Source organism: Benincasa hispida, chromosome 2, assembly GCF_027475165.1.
Source record: "Benincasa hispida cultivar pf3 chromosome 2, pf3_genome.v1.1, whole genome shotgun sequence".
Classification (NCBI taxonomy): Eukaryota; Viridiplantae; Streptophyta; class Magnoliopsida; order Cucurbitales; family Cucurbitaceae; genus Benincasa; species Benincasa hispida.
This window is the reverse complement of record NC_143479.1, coordinates 1,142,978-1,164,813: the sequence shown is the minus strand read 5'-3', so window position 1 is coordinate 1,164,813 and position 21,836 is coordinate 1,142,978. Positions and strand designations below refer to the sequence as shown.

At 35.6% G+C, this 21,836-nt stretch overlaps 1 protein-coding gene and 1 long non-coding RNA gene across 2 annotated transcripts; both read left to right on the top strand.

Annotated features, from left to right (window-relative positions):
* Positions 1-7,522: 7,522 nt before the first annotated feature.
* LOC150037572 (uncharacterized) lies at positions 7,523-8,894 on the top strand. The gene is made up of 3 exons (XM_090310757.1): positions 7,523-7,778; positions 7,880-8,064; positions 8,553-8,894. Exons 1-3 carry the CDS (start codon positions 7,523-7,525, stop codon positions 8,892-8,894), a joined length of 783 nt encoding a protein of 260 aa, XP_090166883.1.
* A 369-nt stretch (positions 8,895-9,263) lies between these two features.
* On the top strand, positions 9,264-10,987 carry LOC120071567 (uncharacterized). Its single transcript, XR_005480287.2, has 3 exons — positions 9,264-9,753; positions 9,874-9,943; positions 10,638-10,987. It is a non-coding gene; the product is annotated as an uncharacterized LOC120071567 (long non-coding RNA).
* Positions 10,988-21,836: the final 10,849 nt, after the last annotated feature.

Below are 21,836 nucleotides of genomic sequence, written 5' to 3'. Positions count from 1 at the left end.
ACTTCGCGGGAACCAGCGCCGAGAATTAGGTTTGATACCGTCCGATGGTAATGGGCCCGTGTCCAGTGGCCTTTTGGAGCAACTCAGCGTCTAAGCCCATTTCAATATGGGCCTACTTCATTGATGGCCCAATATGAGTTTTGGGCCGAGTATGTTAATAATCTCATCAATAATTTTCAGATTAAAATAAGTTTTTTTGTTTTATAATATTTTTGTCCCAACAATTTAGTCCTTAACTAAGGATTTAATCTTTATAATTTGAAATATGTAACAATATAGTATTTATTATAAAAAAATATCTTCAAAATTAAGTATAACTTTTGCTATGCAATATCTTAGTATTTGAATTTTAATCGTTTAGGAATTTATTTAATATAAGCTACAAATTTATGGACTAAATTTACAACTTAACTGGTGAAAGCTTAAAAAATACTAAATAGAGAGCTTTGACTTTAACACTAGGTTTTTTTTTTCAATCTTATATATTAAATGACGAGGATAATAAGTTAGATAATTAGTATATCTGAGTTAAATATTTATTTAGTTGTGAATTTAGAATTTAGATTATTTAGTATTGAATTAGCATTTTATGATTAATTATTTAATTTTATCTTTCGTTTTTGTGTATGGCTATGAATAGCTACTTTTAGGATGTAATGAGAAATTTTGATAGTCATTTTAACGTAGAATTTATGTTTTGGGGAACGCTCTCTTAACTTTTAAATGAATTCACTTATTTGGTCATGGATTTGGCCTAAATTCCTTAACACGCTACATCATTTAACTAATATATATTCAAGGACTATTGGTTCTGTTTTTTGTTTTTTTGTTTTTTTTTTCATATTTCAATACTTTTGTTTAGTTAAAAGGGGGAAAGCCTGAAAAAAATAATAATTTTAAAAACACATAAATGGACATGAAACACTTGCAATATTCCATGAAATTTACAGGCCCATATAGCAGCTCGACTTGAAGAATAATTTGAAGCCCAGTAAGTGAATTTCCAATAAATCAATGCAAAATTATAAATATTGAAATGGTTAAACCGTAAAAAACAATAACGAACTTCCCATTTGTTAATAATAAAAGAATGATATTACAATAACATTACTTTGACATTTTTATAAACGTTTCAAGCTACACTAAGGATATAATCTAAATTTTCAAACGAAAGTTAGGTGTAGCTGAACAACCGTGACTTAAAACAAAAAATTAGATTATCATATTGTTTTAAATCTCAATTTTTAGTTTAATTATAATTCTGAAACGTTGATTATAGGTGAAAACTAATATTGCAGTCTTCAAAATTATAGAAAACATCAATTTAAACCCATAAATTTCAGGGGTTGTATATATTAATTTAAACTACTAATAATTGTATCGATTTAAACTTTAAATTTTAGTAAGTATATCGATTTACACATTCTGTAATATTTCATTTAGGAAAATCTCGTGTGAAGCTTACAATTGAATTAATTAAGGCCCTAAACTATCTTAAATAGACCAATTTAGACTATTATTCATAATGTCCTTTGTAGATCATCCATGTATTTATTCTAATCATCCACATTGTAAAATTGATATTTGAAGAAGTCCACACACGTTTATGAATTAACGTATGGATGATTTTCAAAAGCAATTGTAACGAAGGGTTTATATTGATTGGCTTATGAAAATTTACAAGTTTAATTGATTCAAATTATATGTTGTAACTATTAAAAGGAAATTAGGGTTTATTCCTTATTATTATTTTCCTTTTTAAGTATTTTTCATTTATGCATTTTTCTTTATTGGTTTATTTATGTCTACTTATTTGCTTTTGTAGAAGGTTGATTATATACTCTGGATTACTCTAAATTATTCAATAATATACAATTTTAATATGGTATTAGAGCACTAGGTTTAGTCATGTGGAACCTCAGCAGTCAAAGCCCCATCCGATTTCTACCTTCGTCAATAGTTACTGGAGGCAAACCCGTCGCCTGTTACCACGTGGGTTTTCTGATTGTTTGCCCTTTATCCTACTAGGCTTTCTTTTTCTTTTTTGTCACACCTCTGTTCATTAGATCCACTACTCATTGTTCAATAGCACCGTTCGTGTGCTCTTTGTTACCGTGGCGTACTTATATCTGTCCCTCTGTGCTCATAGGTATGCACTAGCCTTAAATCCATTGCAACCACCGACCACAACTGTGATGCCCCAAAGTTTTGTCTTTTTTTTAAAAAAAAAAAAAATGGTGCTTAATTTTAGGAAAATGAAGAGGGATTAGGGTTATAAAGGTGTTGGGGGCCTTAGGATGCGTGCAAAAAGGAAAAAAAACGGAAAAAGGATATTTTTTTTCTTATTCTTTCTCCAGTTCGCGAACCCCCCCCCCCCGCCTTCACTTCCAGTCGCCGATCGTTATTCTTCCTCGCGTCGCCGCTCGACTGCACCAACCGCGCCTCTTCGTCGATCGTTGTTTCCGTCAGTCGATAGCGTGCCTAGCCGAAGCCGTCGTCGAGCGCACACTAGAAAACAAATCCGTTGTCGACCGCGCTAGCTGATCGTTTTCTTCCTTGTCCGCTGCTCGACCTTTGGTTCCGGTCGTTAGCTTCGACCGCCTCAAGTTGCTCGACCGCGGGTCTCCAGCCACGCAAGCGTTTCAACCGCGTTGTGGACTTCCAATCGCGTCGAGTTCTTCTTCCGCCTCTGTTCGTCCATCGCGCGTCAGTTTTTCGTCGATAGCCGAAGCCCAACGCGCATCAGATCACTTACCTTGTTCAATCACGCACCAGAACAGTGCTGGTTGTTGCCGATTCGTGGTTGGTTTCGCCCAATTCTTCTGTTCGGGGTAAGTGTCGGTTCCCTTTTGGCAGTCCACTATCTTTTAAGATTTTTGGGCCTAAGCTAACTTCACCAGGGAATTTGTGATTGGTTTTAGAAATGTGCGGCAATGAAGGAAGTTTTCGAGCGGAGTAAGGTCAAGTTTTGAGGCAGTGCATTATCCTGAGGTAAGTGGTTTATTGTCGGTTGCCCTAAGATTTTTATAAGCCTGCTGAGATATTTTTATGTCATATATGAAATTGTGATGAAATCTGTTATGGGTAATTGTGCTGAATTTCAAGTATTCATACTGTGATGAAGTTGGACGTAAGAGTTAAGGGGATACTATGATAAGGTGCATGAGTAGACTGAAGATAGTGGGTTTAGTTGATGTATGAGTATACTGTGATAAGGATTGATGTCTGAGTAGATTGTGAAACAGTTGAAGTATGGGTAACGGTGTTAAAGTTTGATATTGAGTCATGGCCTATTTGCATGCTTATGTCTGAGATTGTACTGACTATTTGTATGCTTATGTTCATATGAGATTTTAGTGGTTGTTAGTGTTTAAATTGGGCTATGCACATCGCATGTGTGAGCCTTCGGGCCCACACCCTATGCTTATGTACGGTGTCCTTTTTGGGATCACCACTCGTGTTTTATGCCTGTGACCTTTGTATCACTACTTAAGAAAGCGTGCCTTCGGGTTTACCCCTTATGCTTATGCCTATGCCTGTGTCTATAATGCCTTTGTGCATTTTGGTTTAATGGATAGACTAACCGATCACTGAGTGGGCCCAGTAGTGGGCTACTTACTGAATATATTTTTATACTTACCTTTTTCTTTCCCTTAGGTAACGGTAATGACAGACTGGCGCATGACAAGAGAGATCCGTGATCTGGCCATTAGGACAATTTACTACTTCTGCATCTAGTATCATGTTTTGAAATCTGGATTAGGAGTTAAGTGTCTTACACTTTCATGCAAAATAAATCAATTTTATTATTTGACTATTTGATGTCCTTTATTTTTTTTATTAAGTGGGGTTTAGGGGTACCTCGAATAGTAAATTATTTTATTTTATTTTGCTAAGTCTATTTATTAATATTTAATTATGTTTTCATATCTTTGCTCATTTGAGCATTATTAAATAAAATTTGGCTCTTTTATTTGATGGTTTAAAAGAAATTGTACGATTAAGCCTATGCATGCATGAAGTAACGTCCTAAAATGTAGTAGGAAACTAGGGTCGTTACAGTTGGTATCAAAGCCTAAGTTTTAGGTTTTGTAAACTGACTTACATCGTGAGTCTAATGTATTCCTTATGGCCACAAATGGATATTTCGTCATTGCCAGGTATGTTGTTTTAAAACCTTTAGGGAAATATATATATATATATATACATATATATGAAATCCTACCTGTGTGTTATCGTTTGATGGTTTACCCTGCTAGCATGTATTAAAGTGTTGCGTGTGGTCACCAGGTATGGTACCACGAACTAAAGGAAGGGGAGTCGAGACAGGAAAGTAGTTGGGAGCGGGACCTCAACCTGCAAGAACCCGACGTGCAGAGCCAAGAGGTGCGGGACCTACTACTTCGTGACCCCTCTAGGTTAACCTGGCAGAGGGTTAGACCAAGAAGCGGGCCTCGAGCTTCGACTGTGCCCCCACGAGGACCGTCGTCCCCATAAATTCCAATAGAATATACGGTTATGGCTGTAGTTATTAGGAACGTCGTCATGCAGGCCGTGGTGGGACAGTTAAGGGGAATGGTGGCCGAGCAGATCGTCCAGCACGTACAGTCACAACAGACACCATTCTCGTCAGTCCCGTTACCATCAGTTCATAATCAGAATAGGGCCATGAGTTGGACCGTGGCAGGCCCTTCGTTGGAAGTTGTATATATGCGAGATTTCAAGAAGTATGATCCTTCAACGTTTCGGATCCTTAAAAGACCCCACAAATGCAGAATTGTGGTTGTCCACTGCTGAGGGGATCTTCCAGTACATGAGGTGTCTAAAGGAGCAGAAGCTGCTGTGAGCCGCTTTCGTTCTCATCGACAATGCCAAGTGCTGATGGCGCTCGACTGAGAGAATGATAGAAGCCGGTGGAGGCCAAGCCACATGGGATCAGTTCAAGGAGCGGTTTTATGAGAAGTACTTCTCTGCTCATGTGACGTATAACAAGCAGGCTGAGTTCATGAATTTGAAGCAGGGAACCATGACAGTAGAAAAGTATGAAGAGAAGTTTGACAAATTGTCTTGCTTTGCCCCTGCCCTGGTGTCTACCGAAGAAAAAAAGGTTGAAAGGTTTGTGCAAGGACTCCGAGACGGGGTGCGAGGCATTGTTCAAGCCCTTGAGCCTCTCACCTACGCCGCAGCCTTCCAAGAGGCAGCACGCGTGGGTTGTCTTTCAGGGATAGAATTTCTGAAGTCCCTGACCGAGGTATTGGCCCCCGGCAGAAGAGGAAAGTTGAGCAAAAGGCTCCGGGACCTCCGCAGAAGGTCTAGAGTACAAGCAGGTCGGTAGGACATGCCAACGACAGACTACTACTTTATGAAGAGTTTGGAGAGATAGACCAGTGTGCAAGTCATATGGGAAGCGTCATTATGGATGTTGTCTGATTGGCACGGGGAGATGCTTCAGATGTAAATAGATAGGGCATATGGCAAACCAATGCCCTAGTAGTGGTTCTGAAAGTGCGGGGGATCAGCCCCCGAGTTCGCATAAGGGTAGTTCAAACCGACAACAGTAGCAGGGTCAGGTCTATGTCACCAGTCGTCGGGAAGCTGAACACTTGGGAACAGTGGTGACAGGTACGCTCCCAATAGTGGGACACCATGCCTTGACGCTGTTTGACTCTGGCTCATCCCACTCTTTCATTTCTTCGTTGTTCGTAAAGCATGCCACGTTAGTTTTGGAACCTTTGGGTTATGTTTTGTCAGTGTCTACACCGTCAGGACAAATTATGATAGCAAGTGAAAAGATAAAAGAATGCCAGTTAGAAATAGCAAACCGTACCCTTGATGTGACACTGATAATATTAGACATGCGTGATTTCGATGTAATTCTGGGCATGTATTGGTTGACTGCCAACCATGCTAGTATAGACTGTTCTCGTAAGGAATGAATTTTAACCCCCTTAAAGAAGCCAGTTTTAAGTTCAAAGGGGTCGGGACAGTAGTTTTGCCCACGGTGATTTCCGCGGTTAAGGCCAAGAGATTGATTAACCAACGTATATGTAGTATATTGGCTAGCGTAGTTGACACAAGAGAAACCAAGGTTGCACTAACATCTGAACCAGTTGTGAGAGATTATCCCGATGCATTTCCAGAAGAACTTCCAGGGTTGCCTTCACCAAGGGAGATTTATTTTTCGATTGAACTACAGCCAGACACTATTCCTATATTCAAAGTGTCGTACAAAATGGGTTCGGCAAAATTGAAAGAATTGAAGGTTCAATTGCAGGAACTGCTTGATAAAGGATTCATACAACCCAGTGTTTCTCCATGGGGTGCACCAGTGTTGTTTGTGAAGAAAAAGGATGGGTCACTACGTTTATGCATAGATTACAGGGAGTTGAATAAGGTGACCATTAAAAATAAGTACCCGCTTCCTAGAATCAATGACCTGTTTGATCAGCTACAGGGTGCTACCGTATTTGCCAAGATTGACTTACGGTCAGGTTACCATCAGCTGAGGATCAGGAACAGTGATATTCCGAAGACTGCATTCCGATCTAGATACGGGCATTACGAGTTCATTGTAATGTCTTTTGGTCTGACCAATGCTCCAATGGTATCCACGGATTTGATGAACCGGGTGTTCAAGGACTTCATAGACACCTTTGTAATCGTTTTTATTGATGACATTTTTTTATACTTCAAGACAAAGGTTGAACATGAGGAACATCTTAGGAAGGTCCTAGGAACACTGAGGGAAAACAAACTGTATGCTAACTTTTCAAAATGCGAGTTCTGGCTACGGAAGGTGTTCTTCCTTGGGCACGTGGTGTCGAAGGACGGGGTTTCAGCAGATCCAGATAAGATTGAGGTTGTTACCAATTGGCCCCGCCCTACAATGGTCAGTGAGGTGCATAGCGTCCTAGGATTGGCTGGATATTATCGTAGGTTTGTAGAGAATTTCTTCAGCATAGCCACGCCATTGACCCAGCTAACCAAGAAGGGTGCTTTGTTTGTTTGGAGCAAAGCTTGCAAGGATAGTTTTCAGGACCTCAAGCAGAGGTTGGTTTCAGCTCCGGTTCTCACCGTACCAGACGGCTACGGGACCTTCATAATCTATAGTGATGCTTCTAAGAAGGGTTTGGGTTGTGTGCTTATGCAACATGGTATGATGGTCGCCTATGCCTCCCGCCAGTTGAAGAACCATGAGCGCAACGATCCTATCCACGAATTGGAATTGCCAGCGGTAGTGTTTACCCTGAAAATCTGGAGGCACTACTTCTATGGGGAAGAGATCAAAGTTTTCACTGACCACAAAAGTCTAAAATACTTTTTCATCCAAAAATAGTTAAACATGAGGCAGCACAGGTGGCTCGATTTAGTAAAGGATTATGACTGCGAGATCCTCTACCACCCAAGTAAGGCGAATGTGGTAGCTGATGCCCTCAGTTGAAAGGTAGCTCATCTGGCCGCCTTGATCACTAAGCAGGTTCAGTTGTGTAAAGATCTGGAATGAGTAAAGATTGCGGTGGCAATGGAGGAAGTCACTTCACAGCTAGCCCAGTTGATAATGCAACCCACCTTAAGGCAGCAGATTATTGATGCACAGCAGAGTGATCCCAACCTGGTTCAGAAGTGTTGTCAGGTAGAGTTAAGTCAGGCAAGTGAATTTTCTGTGTCAACGGACAAGGGTCTTTTGTATCAGGGACGGTTGTGCGTCCTAGCAGATGATGGCTTGAAAGGGGAACTGTCGGCAGAAGCTCATAACTCTCCATTCTCGATGCACCCAGGTAGTACCAAAATGTACCAAGATGTGAAACGGTATTACTGGTGGCCCAATATGAAAAGGGAGATAGCTGAATAAGTCAGTAGATGTTTAGTCTGTCGGTAGGTGAAGGCCCCGAGGCAGATGATAGCAGGCTTGCTACAACCATTGGATGTAGCATAATGGAAATGGGAGAGCCTGGCTATGGATTTTATTACGGGGTTGCCCAGGACAACGAAGGGTTTCTCAATGATTTGGGTTGTGATAGACAGAGTCAACAAGATGGCACATTTTATTCCAGGAAAGCCCACGTACGTGATGAGTAAGTGGGCTCAGTTGTACAATATGTCTACGCTGGTTCAAATCCAACTCGGCCCAATAGCAATTAGACCCGAGAATGCGATTGCATTATAAGGTCGCAATTGGGCTAAAATCATTTATTTTGGCTTTTTGACCCCTGAAGGAGATAGTAAGGTTGCATTGTGTGCCAATGTCAATTTTGTCCGACAAGGACCCTCATTTTCACCTCCAGTTTTTGGAAGAGCCTCTAGGCAGCTTTAGGGTCGCGGTTGAACTTCAGTACAACGTTTCACCCCTAAACTGATGGGCAAACAAAACGTTTAAATCAGATATTGGAGGACATGTTGCGCTCTCATGCATTGGAATTCTTAGAGGGTTAGGACTCCCACTTATATTTGGCAGAGTTTGCTTATAATAATAGCTATCACGCTACTATTGACATGTCGCCGTTTGAAGCTCTTTATGGCAGAGGATGCAGGTCTCTTGTTTTATGGGGTAGATTGGGGAGATGAAACTGGTGGGGACTGAGTTAGTGGAGTTGGCGAATGAAGTCATGCATAAGATCAAGGCTAGAATGCTAGCAGCACAAAGTAGACAAAAAAGTTACGTGGATGTTAGGCATAAAGATCTGAAGTTTGAAGCAGGTGACAAGGTGTTCCTGAAAGTGGCGACGATGAAGAGTGTCTTGAGATTCGGGAAGAAGGGTAAGCTATGTCCGCCTTTTGTAGAGCCATTCGAGATTTTGGGATGGGTCGGCTCTGTGGCTTACCGTTTGGCTTGCCTTCGTCCCTCTCCACAGTCCATAATGTATTTCATGTCTCGATGCCGAGGAAGTATTTAACGACCTATCTCATGTGGTGGACTTTGAGCCCTTGCAACTGAATGAAAACTCAAGTTACGAGGAGAAGCCCGCGCAAGTTATGGCCAGGGAGGTGAAAGTTTTGCACAGTAAGGAGGTGCCACTAGTGAAAGTTCTGTGGAAGAACCATTAGTTTAAGGAAGCAACTTGGGAACGAGATGACGAGATGAGGGCACTACATCCAGAGCTTTTCCAGGATTAGAACTTTTGAGGACAAAAGTTTATTAAGGGGGAAGAGTGTGATGCTCCAAAGTTTTGTCTTAAAAATACAAAAAAAAAAAAAAAAAAAAAAAAATGTTGGTGGTTAATTTTAAGAAAAAGAAGAGAGGGTAGGGTTATAAAGGTGTTGGGGGGCCTTGGAATGAGTGCAAAAGAAAAAGAGAAAAAGAGATTTTTTTTTTTTCTTCTTCTTTCTCCAATTCGCGAAACCCCTCATTCACTTCCAGTCGTCGATCGTTCTTCTTCTCTGTGCCGCCACTCGACCGCACTAGCCGCGCCTCTTCGCCGATCGTTGTTTCCATTCATCGACAGTGTTCCTAGCCGAAGCCGCCGTCGAGCACACACCAGAAGACAGAAATCTGTCATCGACCGCGCTCACCAATATTTTTCTTCCTTGTCCGCTGCTCGACCTTTGGTTTTGATCGTTAGCTTCGACCGTGGGTCTCTAGCCATGCAAGGGTTCCAGCCGCAATGTGGACTTCCAGCCGCGCTGAGTTCTTCTTCCGCCTCTGTTCGTCCTCCGCAAGTCAGTTTTCCATCGATAGCCGAAGCCCAGCGCGCGTCAGATTGCTCACCTTGTTCGATCGTGCACCAGAACAGTGCTGGTTGTTGCCGATTCGTGGTTGGTTCCGCCCAATTCTTCTGTTCGGGATAAGTGTCGGTTCTCTTTTGGCAGCCCACTGTCTTTTGAGATTTTTGAGCCTAAGCTAACCTTCACCAGGGAATTTATGATTGGTTTCAGGAACGTGCGGCGGTGAAGGAAGTTGTCGAGCGGAGTAAGGTCTCGTTTTGAGGCAGTGCATTATCCTGAGGTAAGTGGTTTACTGCCGGTTGCCGTAAGATTTTATCGAGAAATTTTTATGTCATATGTGAAACTGTGATGAAATCTGTTATGGGTAATTGTAATGAATTTGATGTGCTAAATTTCAAGTATTCATACTGTGATGAAGTTGTGATGAAGTTGGACATAAGGGTTAAGGGGATACTGTGATAAGGTGATTGAGTAGACTGAGGATAGTTGGCTAATGTTGATGTATGAATAGACTATGAAAAGACTTGATGTATGAGTAGACTGTGAAACACTTGAAGTATGGGCAACAGTGTTAAAGTTTGATACTGAGTCATGGCCTTGGTTGCATGCTTATGTCTGAGATTGTACTGACTGTTTGTATGCTTATGTTCATATGAGATTTTAGTGGCTGTTAGTGTTTCCATTGGGCTATGTACATCGCATGTGTGAGCCTTCGGGCCCATACCTTATGCTTATGTACGATGTCCTTTTTGGGATCATCACTCGTGTTTTATGCTTGTGACCTTTGTATCACTACTTATGAAAGCAAGCGTACCTCCGGGTTTGCCCCTTATGCCTATGGTCATGCTTATGTCTATGATGCCCTTGTGCATTTTGGTCCAATTGATAGACTAACAGATCACTCAGTGGGCCTAGTAGTGTGCTGCTTACTGAATATATTTTTATACTCACCATTTTCTTTCTCTGTTTTTCAGGTAAGGGTAATGATAGACTGCCGCATGACAAGAGAGATCCGTGACCTGGCCCCATTTTCTTTCTCTGTTTTTCAGGTAAGGGTAATGATAGACTGCCGCATGACAAGAGAGATCCGTGACCTGGCCATTAGGACGATTCACTGCTTCCGCATCTAGTATCATGTTTTGAAATTTGGTTTAGGAGTTAGGCGTCTTTCACTTTCATGCAAAATACATCAATTTTATTATTTGACTATTTAATTTTCTTCATTTTTTATTAAGTGGGGTTTAGGGGCACCCCGAATAGTAAATTATTTTATTTTATTTTGCTTTAGTTTATTTATTAATATTTAATCATATTTTCATATCTTTGCTCATTCTAGCATTATTAAATAAAATTTATCTCTTTTATTTGATGGTTTAAAAGAAATTGTACGATTAAGCTTATGTATGCATGAAGTAGCGTTATAGAATGTAGTAGGAAACTAGGATCGTTACAACCGCTGCTACCCATTCGCGCTTATGTCGTTCATATATTCCTTTGTCGTCCTCTGCCATGCGTCTATGTTTGTGTATCAGATTGTATATATCTGCGGGCATCTTCTGCACTGCAAATCTGTCTTGTAGCAACTTTGCTCCATTTAGATCTGTGCACCAACCATCACCCCTCGATCGCCCCTGTTACAGATTTGACAACAGATCCGCTCTTCCACCTAGTGGTGTTCGTGGGTTGGGTTAGATTGGGTTGAATGAATTTGTAGACCCAACTTAATTGTTCGGATTATAAATTTCATCAACCCAAATAACCCTCATTAAAAAATGAACTCAATCCAAATCAACCATGAAACATTTGGGTTGGGTTGGTTCAGGTTACTCGGGTCAATTATTTATATTTATGTTATAGAAGAAAGTAAAATGTTAATGCGTACAAATTTGATTTAATTATTTTCAACTAATGTTCAATTTATACAATGTAAAATCTCTTTCTAAAGTGCTAAAAAACTAATTTTAAAAGTTGTCGGATAATAAATTATAAAAGAAAAACTAATGAAATTAAATAAAACTAAAAAAATATATATGTATCTAATTGTATCATAAGTATAAAAAATATACATTTTAAAGATAATAATTAAGTTCGGGTTGGTTCGAGTTATTTAAGTGAATCTATGAACTAGCCAAACCCATAAAATTTTCAATATTTGACCCCAACACAAGTCAAAAGAGTTAGTAACCCAACTCAAACTGCACAGATTGGGTGTATTTTTTTTCCAGGTCATCGGATTTTTTTAACTCTTTTACTTCCACCTTAGGTTTGCGTCGCTCACAATGGGTTTCATTCGATCTTCAAAATCCTTCAATTTCACGTCGCTCTATTGTCTGTCCATTGTGAGTTAATTGATTCCATTGTGGTTTAAGGGTTTTAAAAATTGGTTTGATTTAATTAGTTAGGTTCACTCAGTATGGTGTGGTTAGTTGGTATAATTTGGTTCATTTGCAGGGCAAATCTCCTTTTGCACAGAAGTCTTTGTTCCATTTCCAATTCGACCATTCGGGTTTTGTTGGAGATCTTTGTGAGGTTCTTTGTTCTAGCTTAGAAGTTATTGTTCGTTCTTCGTAGGTTTTGATATGGATATCTACATGAGAATCAATGTTTCTAGTTCAAAAGGTTCTTGATTTTGCTATTTGTGGGTTTTCGTTTCAACCTAGAAGTTCTTCGTATTTTGGCTCTTCGTGGATTTCTGTTTCCATCCTAGACCTGCTGATTTATTTCGGAAGTTATCTTTGCAAACTCAAGTTGTTCGCCAATCTACCATGTTGAGTTTGAGGGAGGGTGTTAAAAGGTAATTAGGGTTTGTTTCTAATTATTATTTTTCTTTTGGGTATCTTCCATTTATGTAGTTTCCTTTATTTGTTTATTGATGTCTATTTATTCACTTTGTAAAAGATTGATTATGTACTATAAATTACTCAAAATTATTCAATAATATACAAATTGAACCGATCGAACCTAATCCAGATAATGGTGTAAATCAATATATTTACAAAAATTAGTATTTTAATTGATACAACTCTTAACGTTTAGGGATGTAAATTGTTATTTTTGTGTTAAAAATATATAAGAGTATTTTTAAAAGAACTATGAAAATTGAGGATAATTTTTATAATTGAGGGGATGTAAAATAAAGGAGGGAGAAGAGAAGAATGTGAGGTCCAGCGAGCCAAGAAAAGAAAGAAGAAGAAAGGATCACGTGGCAAAGCACGTGAGTGGGAACACGTCATCCGAAAACCCTGTGAGAGATCTCAAAAAATGACCCATACACGACAGGTCACTATGGAAAAGCGAGCACATGCTCTCAGCCCTCCCACAACCTTTTTTTTTTTTTTTTAAATAATATATATATATATATATATATATATATTAGCTTAATTAAGTAAATTAGAAAATTACTTTTTTCCACAATCCAATCTCATCTGCTTTTTTGGTGGGACCGGTTAGTGAAATTTGTGGGTCCTACTTGGCAGATTTCTCCCCACGTGACGCCGTCACGAGAAAGGGAGATGGATAGGTTCAGATATCCCACCGCCTCTCTCCACTCGCATGCCCGGCACGTGCCTTCTCCCGTACTATTATTTTCCTGACTTCCCTCTCCCTTTTTCCTTTTTCTGTTTTCTCTTTTATTTAGTACTACAATCTAAATACCACTTTCCATTTTCGGGCTTACTTTTTTTTAAAAAAAATTATTTACCCAATTTAACTAAATTTTTATATAACTCTCTTCTTCTAAAATATCATATTATAAATTAAATGAAACTATGGTCATTCCCCAACTTCCAATTCATAAAAACTTTTCGATTGACAATTTAGACTATATTTTATATTTTAAAATTTATTGAATTTAATAAATATGTGTTTATGACAATTTGGATTCTATTTATAAAAACTATTTTTTGAATTAAGTGATCTAGATAGTGCAAATTTTAAAAATAATATTTTTATGTTTTATTTATATTCAGATTTTGAATTTTAAAATTTAAAATGTATGATTACATAGATGAAGATAAAAACATTTGAAAATACAATATGTCATCTTATAAATTCAATACATTTTAATATAAGTATAATCTTACAAAACAATATTTATATAAATTTGGTAGCACAAATCATATTAACAAATAAAGTAATAATAGTTTATTATCTATCAAAATTTTGCGGTAATTATAATTAGTGTTATGAATTATAAATACATAATATCAAATAAATTTTAAATAGTTTTTTAAATTGGAATCTAATTTATGAACTCATTAACGAACACATATATAAAAAATGAAATAAGATTTTATTCTTATTAAAATCCTTGTTTTAAAATTTTTCAAATAGGCCCTTCGGTTTTAGTTTATTTTATTTCCAAGTCCCTCTCTCAAGTTTTCCCAAATATTAAAAAGAATATTTAATTCTTTTCTAACATTTTCTTTTAAAGTTATAGTTTTACAAAATTAGTTTGGATTTTTAAAATACGGACAAAAAGTTAATGCAAGTGAATAATTACTGTGTTCGATATTTCATACTGACAATTGATGAGCTAAAAACGTTTATAAAAGAAATTCCGGATATTTGTGGGTAATTATCAAATTGTTTCCCGAAAGTAGATATTTTCTACTTCTTTATTACTTCCTCCAGTTTGCAATTACGTTTGAAATTTCTTGACGTTCTTGTAACTTGAATTTCAATAGTTAACTTTGTTGATTCCCCCCATCCCCCCTTAAAATTTCCCCCTGTTGATCTGCCTGAAATTGTTTATTTTAATTAATTTCCATTCATTTGATTTTACGATCGATGACGATAGAATTAAAGTTTACGAACTTATTACTAAATAAATAGATGTGTTGGAGATTGCTTCAAATACGGTCTACAATCTATGGACGGATTCAGGTCCAAAAGGAATATGCACAAGGATACGTGTGGTCCAAAGGAAAAAGTCCTACTTCCGATTTTCGATTGACCAGTCAAGTTCTTGGAATTTCAATAAAGGAAAAACGACTGAGTCAAACTTATCGTCGACAGTTTGAAGGGCCATGCCCATTAATTATGACATTACTGGTATCACACATGTCTCCAAATTGATGTCAGGTCTTATAAATAATATCATATCAATGATTTCATGGAGTAAGTAATTCACTATGTGTTTAACTGGACTAAATACTCTATATATTAATTTAAACATCATAATATATTTGACTTGACATCATATCTATACGGGTATTTTAAAAGGATTAGGTCGAACAATGCTTCTTGCCTAGAAGAGTGAGATCCGCACCAACAATATGGAGAACTAAAAATCAAAGAAGAAAAGAGTATGGCAATGTAGAAATAATTCCTAGAGGATAAAAATGACAAAGCTTTAACGGTAGGGTGACAAATAGCCATGATTGCCAATTATAAGAAAACCTGAATCTTAAGAAGAAAATTTACCGTAGTTTATTTTATTTTATTATTGTTTTTTAGAGAAAACTTTTCGCGGTTGGTAAAAGGTAACTGCCACTATACGCCAACTCGTTGAATGAAAAATTATTATTATTATTATTTAATACAAATTGTAGGTTAAAGAATAATTTTTTTCCTATGCTTTAAATTTCCAAATGTCTAACTTTATCTTTATTGTTCTTTAAAAAATATATTGTCTAATGTTTATTGCTATTTCTACTGGAAGCTTGAAAACACAATCACGCATTGTAACTGATTTGATCGTATGAAAGTTATTTTTATTATTTAAAAAAATTTAGATAAATATTAATTTTGGATTAAATTCAAGATTTATTAAAAACGTATAAATTAAAATTTGATATTTAAAAATATATAAATTAAAATTAAACAAACTCTAAACTACGAAAACTAGTCAAAATAATAATAATGAAGAGAAGTAAATTTTGTTTAGTCACCATTTTTTAATAGTAAGTATGTTTGGTCTCTAAAAGTTAATTTGTATCATTTTAATCATTTCATTTTAAAGTGTCAATGTGACAATGGAATAAATATAATAGTTTTTAGTTGATATTTGTAATTTAAAATGTCATATCAGAAAAAAAAAATACTCAAAATTTTAAACCTAATTTAAAAGATTCGGTGATTGCAATGCTGTATTTGAAAAACCATCATAAGTTGGTCTAATGGTAAATTTTCTAATGATATTTGTAATTTAAAATGTCATATCAGAAAAAAAAAAAAAAAAAAACTCAAAATTTACGAATTTTTTTGACATCCAAATGTTATAGGGTCAAGCAAGATGTCTTTTAAGATTAGTCAAGCGTGTAAGTTGGTTTTGACACTCACAGAAATAGAAAAATAAAATATTTTAAAATTAACAAGTTAATTAATCAAGCATACTCAATAAAATATGTTCACATTACTATTTTAACGACATTTTAGAATTAAAAAATAAAAGTTAATGTATTATTTTGATCCTTGTAAGATCTTATTCTCTTTTTATTTTTCTACGGTCAATTATTCAAATTTAAATTTACTTGTTGTATTTTCAATGAATCATACATTCCGTTCATGTACTTTACTAAAATTAAATTATAATAAGTTTTTATGTGAATATGTTATTAATTGTTATAAAGTGAATGAACATTAGAAATTTTTTTACAAACTATGATTGATAGCTCGAGGCATTTTCCAATAATTTTAATAAACTTGTTGAATTTAGAGGGCGTTTGTGTTCGGGAACGTGACGGAATCCGTTAAGACCAAACAAACGGTGGAGAGACGGCGTGAAAAGGGGAGTTTGGTTTAGGTCCCCACCGCACGCGACGAGGGAGGGAGATGAAGGGCAGAGGATGGGCGCACGTGAGAGGGTTGGGATGGATCACGTGCAGTGACAATGCAATTAAAACGACATCGCTTAATACCTCTATCCGTTTTCCTATTCTCAGGGCCTATAGAAACTTAGGAACCAATGGGTCCCTTCACGTTATGCCACTGACAGTTGCCTTCCCTTCTCTTCACACATGCCCCCTTTTTTCCTATAATTAAATTCCTTTCCCATACTCGAAAGTTAAAATATCATTTTAATCCCCATAATTTAAAGTTTGTTCAATTTTAATCACTTTACTCTTAATTGTTAAATTTTAATCTTGTATCTTCAATAAATCTCGAACTTAATCACATGCAGATCAAAATTAACTAAATAATAATAATAGTAGTAACAATAATTTTCGTGCAAATAAATACGAGGATTGTTTTCAAATATAAAATGAATAGATAGATATAGGTAATAGTTTATTGCGGTTTATCACGGATAGACAATGAATTCTTCCTATTATTTGTAAATATTTCCAATAATTTTGTAATTTAAAATAATTTATTTAAATATAATATGTGAACACGATTTTCATTATTTATAGTTAAAATGTTAATAGATAACAAAATATTTTTTAAAAATAAAATAAACAAGCAGTCGAGACTAGATTTGAGATTTATAGACTAAAATTGAACAAACATCAAAATATAGGGATTAAATTGATATTTTAGCCTAACTTTTAATTAAATTAAAAAGGGGAAAAAAACCATCATCCAAAGACAACACAAGGCCTAGGTTTGGCATATACTTTTAACTCACATGTTCTTGGGTAGGGCTATATTAATTTTCATAATCCATAGCTATTAATATTATATTATCTTTAAATGTGTTTCAATGTTACACATTAGATGACATGTCAAAAGGGGGAGAGAGATGGGATTTTAAGAGAAGCCTTGAGGGTGTGGTGTAGGATAGGCTGTCTACACTTTTTGATCCCTACACTCATAAATAAAACTTCCATTTTTTTCTTAATAAACAAATTGACCATTCCCTTCCCTTCCTATATAAATTTAGATAGCTATATAAATTCACTTTTACACCTGGTCAATAAATGCTTAGTTTGCTAATAACTTGGCGGTTGTTTTATTTATTTTATTTTTTCAATACTTTTTAAGTTTATAAACGTTGCTTCTCCCTATATTCTTGAAATAATTCATGCAATTATTTTTAAAATGTAGTTAATAGTTGAACGATAAAATTCAATGCTAAAAATTTATGAGAAAGTAAGCACATTTTTTAAAGATGGAAAAAATCAAATGAGGACTAAATTACTTATTTATGTTAAAATATTATTATTTATTATTATTATTATTAATTAAGATATTTTTATTTGAAAGAGCTATATAATCAAAATACTGCTTACGTTCTACATACATTAGAAAAAATAAAAATAAAGGGGGCATGACCCCATAGTCTTGAAAGGGATGCCCCTTCTTGGTAATTGGTATGGGTCCATACATTTTTATAAATGTGGACAAAATTAAACTTAGTGATTTTGATCGACATAACATTTTTTTATCGGAAGATTGAAAATTAAACTTCTCACATGCCATAATTAATGTACCAAGAAAATTCTACGTATATAATATTTTCAAAGGCAATATTATATAAAAAAAAAAAAATCTGAAAATATAAGGCAAAAAATACTAAAATTAAAAATAGAGGTATCAAATAATATTTAAATCTTATTTAAGATAATAACACGTTTGAATTAACTTTCTAAATATCACTGTACTCTTAAAAAAACTAACAAAAACAAGTTGTGGTTTGTTTTATATTTAATAAATATGACACATATGTGACAATATATAATTAAAAAAAAAGAAGATGAAATTCAATTTTTAAAAGTTTGAATTTTCCAACCGCTTAACTTACTCTATATAATGAACGATCCGCGAATTTTTAAATTTATTTTTGTTGGGGAAAAAAAATAAAAGCATCGCTTAAAAGAAAATAAAGTGGGTAATGCCAACGTAGTGTGTTGAGTTGGCCACGTGATGAAGGAGAGGAGAGGGTGAGGATGTGGTGGGCAGACATTTTTTTAATCACGTGATACCTTCCGGATTAAACGGAGAAATTGCCACGCGTTCATTGACATCAAAGAGCGTCATGGGTATTAAAATTATTAAATTAGAACTCCCTATTAGGCTGTAATTAAATTAAAGTAATACAAAGTTTGATTGGATATTATGCGACAGTCACGCGCTTATGATTTGTTAACGGATCCCTAAACGGATTCCCTTCGCCAGAGAATGTTTATGTTACGGGGGAAACACTCTGTTCTGTTACCATAAATATTCAACATTAAATTAACTAAACCCACACTTTTTTTTTTCTTTTTTTAAATTTTAATCAGTTTTTTTTTAAAAAAAATTTAATCAGTATATATTATTTAATTTCTCAAGTCCCGCCATTTCCGCGGCCGCTTTTGCTGGTTCCCGATAATACCTTTCCCCGCTCTTATCGTACTGCTTTAAGAGACCGCCATTTTTTACCTTCTAATATTGCTTGCTTATCAAACCACTATTTTAAATTCCTCATGCCAAAATTTTAATATTTTGAATCTTAATTTTTTTTAATGAAAATAATGAATTACATATATTAACATGAAATTATTTTAGTTAATATCTTTTAAAATTTTAAAATTTAGTTTTTTTTTCTTTTTTCTTTTTGGGTCTGTGTAATTTGAGTCCTATTTTTATTTTAGTTGGTATATTTTCTACTGTCCAATTTGTTTTTCTATAATTTTAAAAAAATATTTTAAATTAATTTTTATATACATTTAATTGAATACTAATCATAACTACTACGGATATATTTTTGAAGTGTTAAGAAGAACATTAATAGAGATTTTTTAAAGAAAAAATAAATAATAAACTAATTTCAAGAGGTATTATGACTTTATAAAAATATATAAATTAAATTGGACATGTGAAAGTACATGAACAAGAATACAAAGAAACCAACCTATGAAGAAAAATAGTATTAAAAATTAGTCTAGTTTTGAAGTTAGTTTTCATCTAACTTGGCAAAATAGTAAAAATAGTTTTCATTCAATAAAGTACGCAATATGAAAGTCTTCCAATAGTTATAGGGTATATATACATTTACAACCGAATGATTTGAAGATCGGTCAACAGAGTGCTATAATAACAATAATTAAAAATACAGCACAACCTTGACTTCACAATATAATGTCTTTGAAGGTATGTGTTTGAAATTGATTTTAAAGTAGTTAATAAAATTGTGTTTATTCTATATAGCGAATCATTTTAAAGGTTGGTCCTATATTTCTATAGTAAATTTCATTATAAAAATACTTTCGTGCATTGATTTTTATATATCATTCGATCTAGTAATTATTGTGAATTCTTAAAAACAAAAATTATGGAGATTAAATTAATTACTGTTTAAAAAAATGAAAAGGGAAGAAAACAATGAAGATACCGTGATTATGATATATAATGTGACCTTAATTAATAATTTACTTGATTTGCATATGGGATTGTTTATAGACTTAAAATACAAAGAGGGAACAAGGTTCGTGCATGAACCTAGCCAGTATGAGTGGATGTTTCTTTGTACGAGAATCTTTTAATTACTTTGGAACCATATGTACATGTAGCTAGCAGCCCTATCATCCTAGCTATCTTGGGACTCTCAATTGACTTTTTCTTTATTTTAAGCTTGCTTTATTGTTTCTTTTTTTCCTTCATATTATGATTTATACTTAAAAAATGCAAACAATTTAGGGAATAAATTATAATATTTAGGAATTTAATTAACTCAATTTATAAATTTTACCTGAGGAATGAGGAGGGATGAATTCTTGCAAAGGTTTCAGGAACTTGCCCAATTATTGGGACGATTTGATGAATCATCTCAAGAATTTGGATTGGGCGATCGCGACTATCATTTTGTGCGATGTGTGGAATTATCGAGACCTTATTAAATTGTGTAACTTTGCTTCTGATGGTGACACCGGTTGAATAAGAAATTTTGGACCAATTACAAGTTGCCACGTCATTTACGAAATTAACAACGAAATTCCAAATCATTAAATTTGGGCTCAATTAGGAGTTGACATATGCCCCAAATTGAAGTTGAAACAAATTTCGATGACGCCACGTGGTTTTATCATGATCGTTGAATCAGATAAGATTATTTTGGCCCTATTTGATATTATTATTTGGGTCAGAGTCCAACTAAGCCCACAAATATGTTGAATTTGACCCAAGTGTCAAATCAGGCATAAATTCGATTAATTCGGCCCAAGAGCCATACTCGTCGACCAACCAAGCCCAAGTCTAACTAATTGGGCCCAAAGGCCAGACCCATAGATCAACCAAACCCAAGCCCACCTGTGAACTCTATAAATAGAGAAACTCCCCTCATTTGGAGAGTCAACAATTCTATATTGCAAAAAGCTTATAGAGAATTCTCTACAATCGGAATACTCCCTAAAGTCCTTCGAAGATACAAGCATTCTGAAGACTGAAGTCCTTCGAAAATAAACATTCTGAAGATTGAAGTCCTTTGAAGATACAAGCATTCTGACCATCTTGAAGACTGAAGTCCTTTGAAAATACAAGCAATTCTACATTCAGATAGCCCATAGAGAATTCATCAACAAGCAGAAGATCCTAAGACCGTGAATATGCACTCCTAGAAGACAGAAGACCATTGAAGACACAAACACTCTTCCAAGACTTGTACTTCAAGAACGTTCAGTGTTTTTCTTCTGCAAGCCAAGCACATCCACCCAACTGAGAGAGAATCAGAGAATCAAGTACTAGAGATCGGACCACATCGCATCAAATCAACACCAAATCAAGTTCAAGTTCCATAAAATAAAATTCTCTTGAAATCTCGTGCGAACAACACCATTTCACAAAATTTGTTTACATGCTGAGGATTTTGGAGTTGGTGTTAGTACATCACCTTACCTGTGCAAGAGGGAAGTCAATTGATTCAGGTGATCTCGTGGTATATATGTACATGTGGATGACTCGTAGAAGTTTGACGTTGATGTGTCCTAGAGTGGCTCTGCTACATCTCTTATTCGTGCGGGTTGTTAGAATGTGATGGTGAAACAGGCCATCAAGAGTCTAGAGGTCCTTGCAGTGATCAAGTGCACGCATGGTTTTTTGGTTCGGGTTGATGTTTGCTCGTTTCTCTCCATGGTTGTGGGATATGATTGTGCTAACCTTATTAATATTGTTAAATTGTGTGGGGTTGTGATCTTTCTAAGCTTACTGGTTTAGTGGACGAAATTGTCTCCTTGTTGAGGCTACGTGGGTTGTGTCTTTCGCTTTAGTGTACGATAGTGGCAATGAGGGTGACACACCGTCTTACTAGGGTG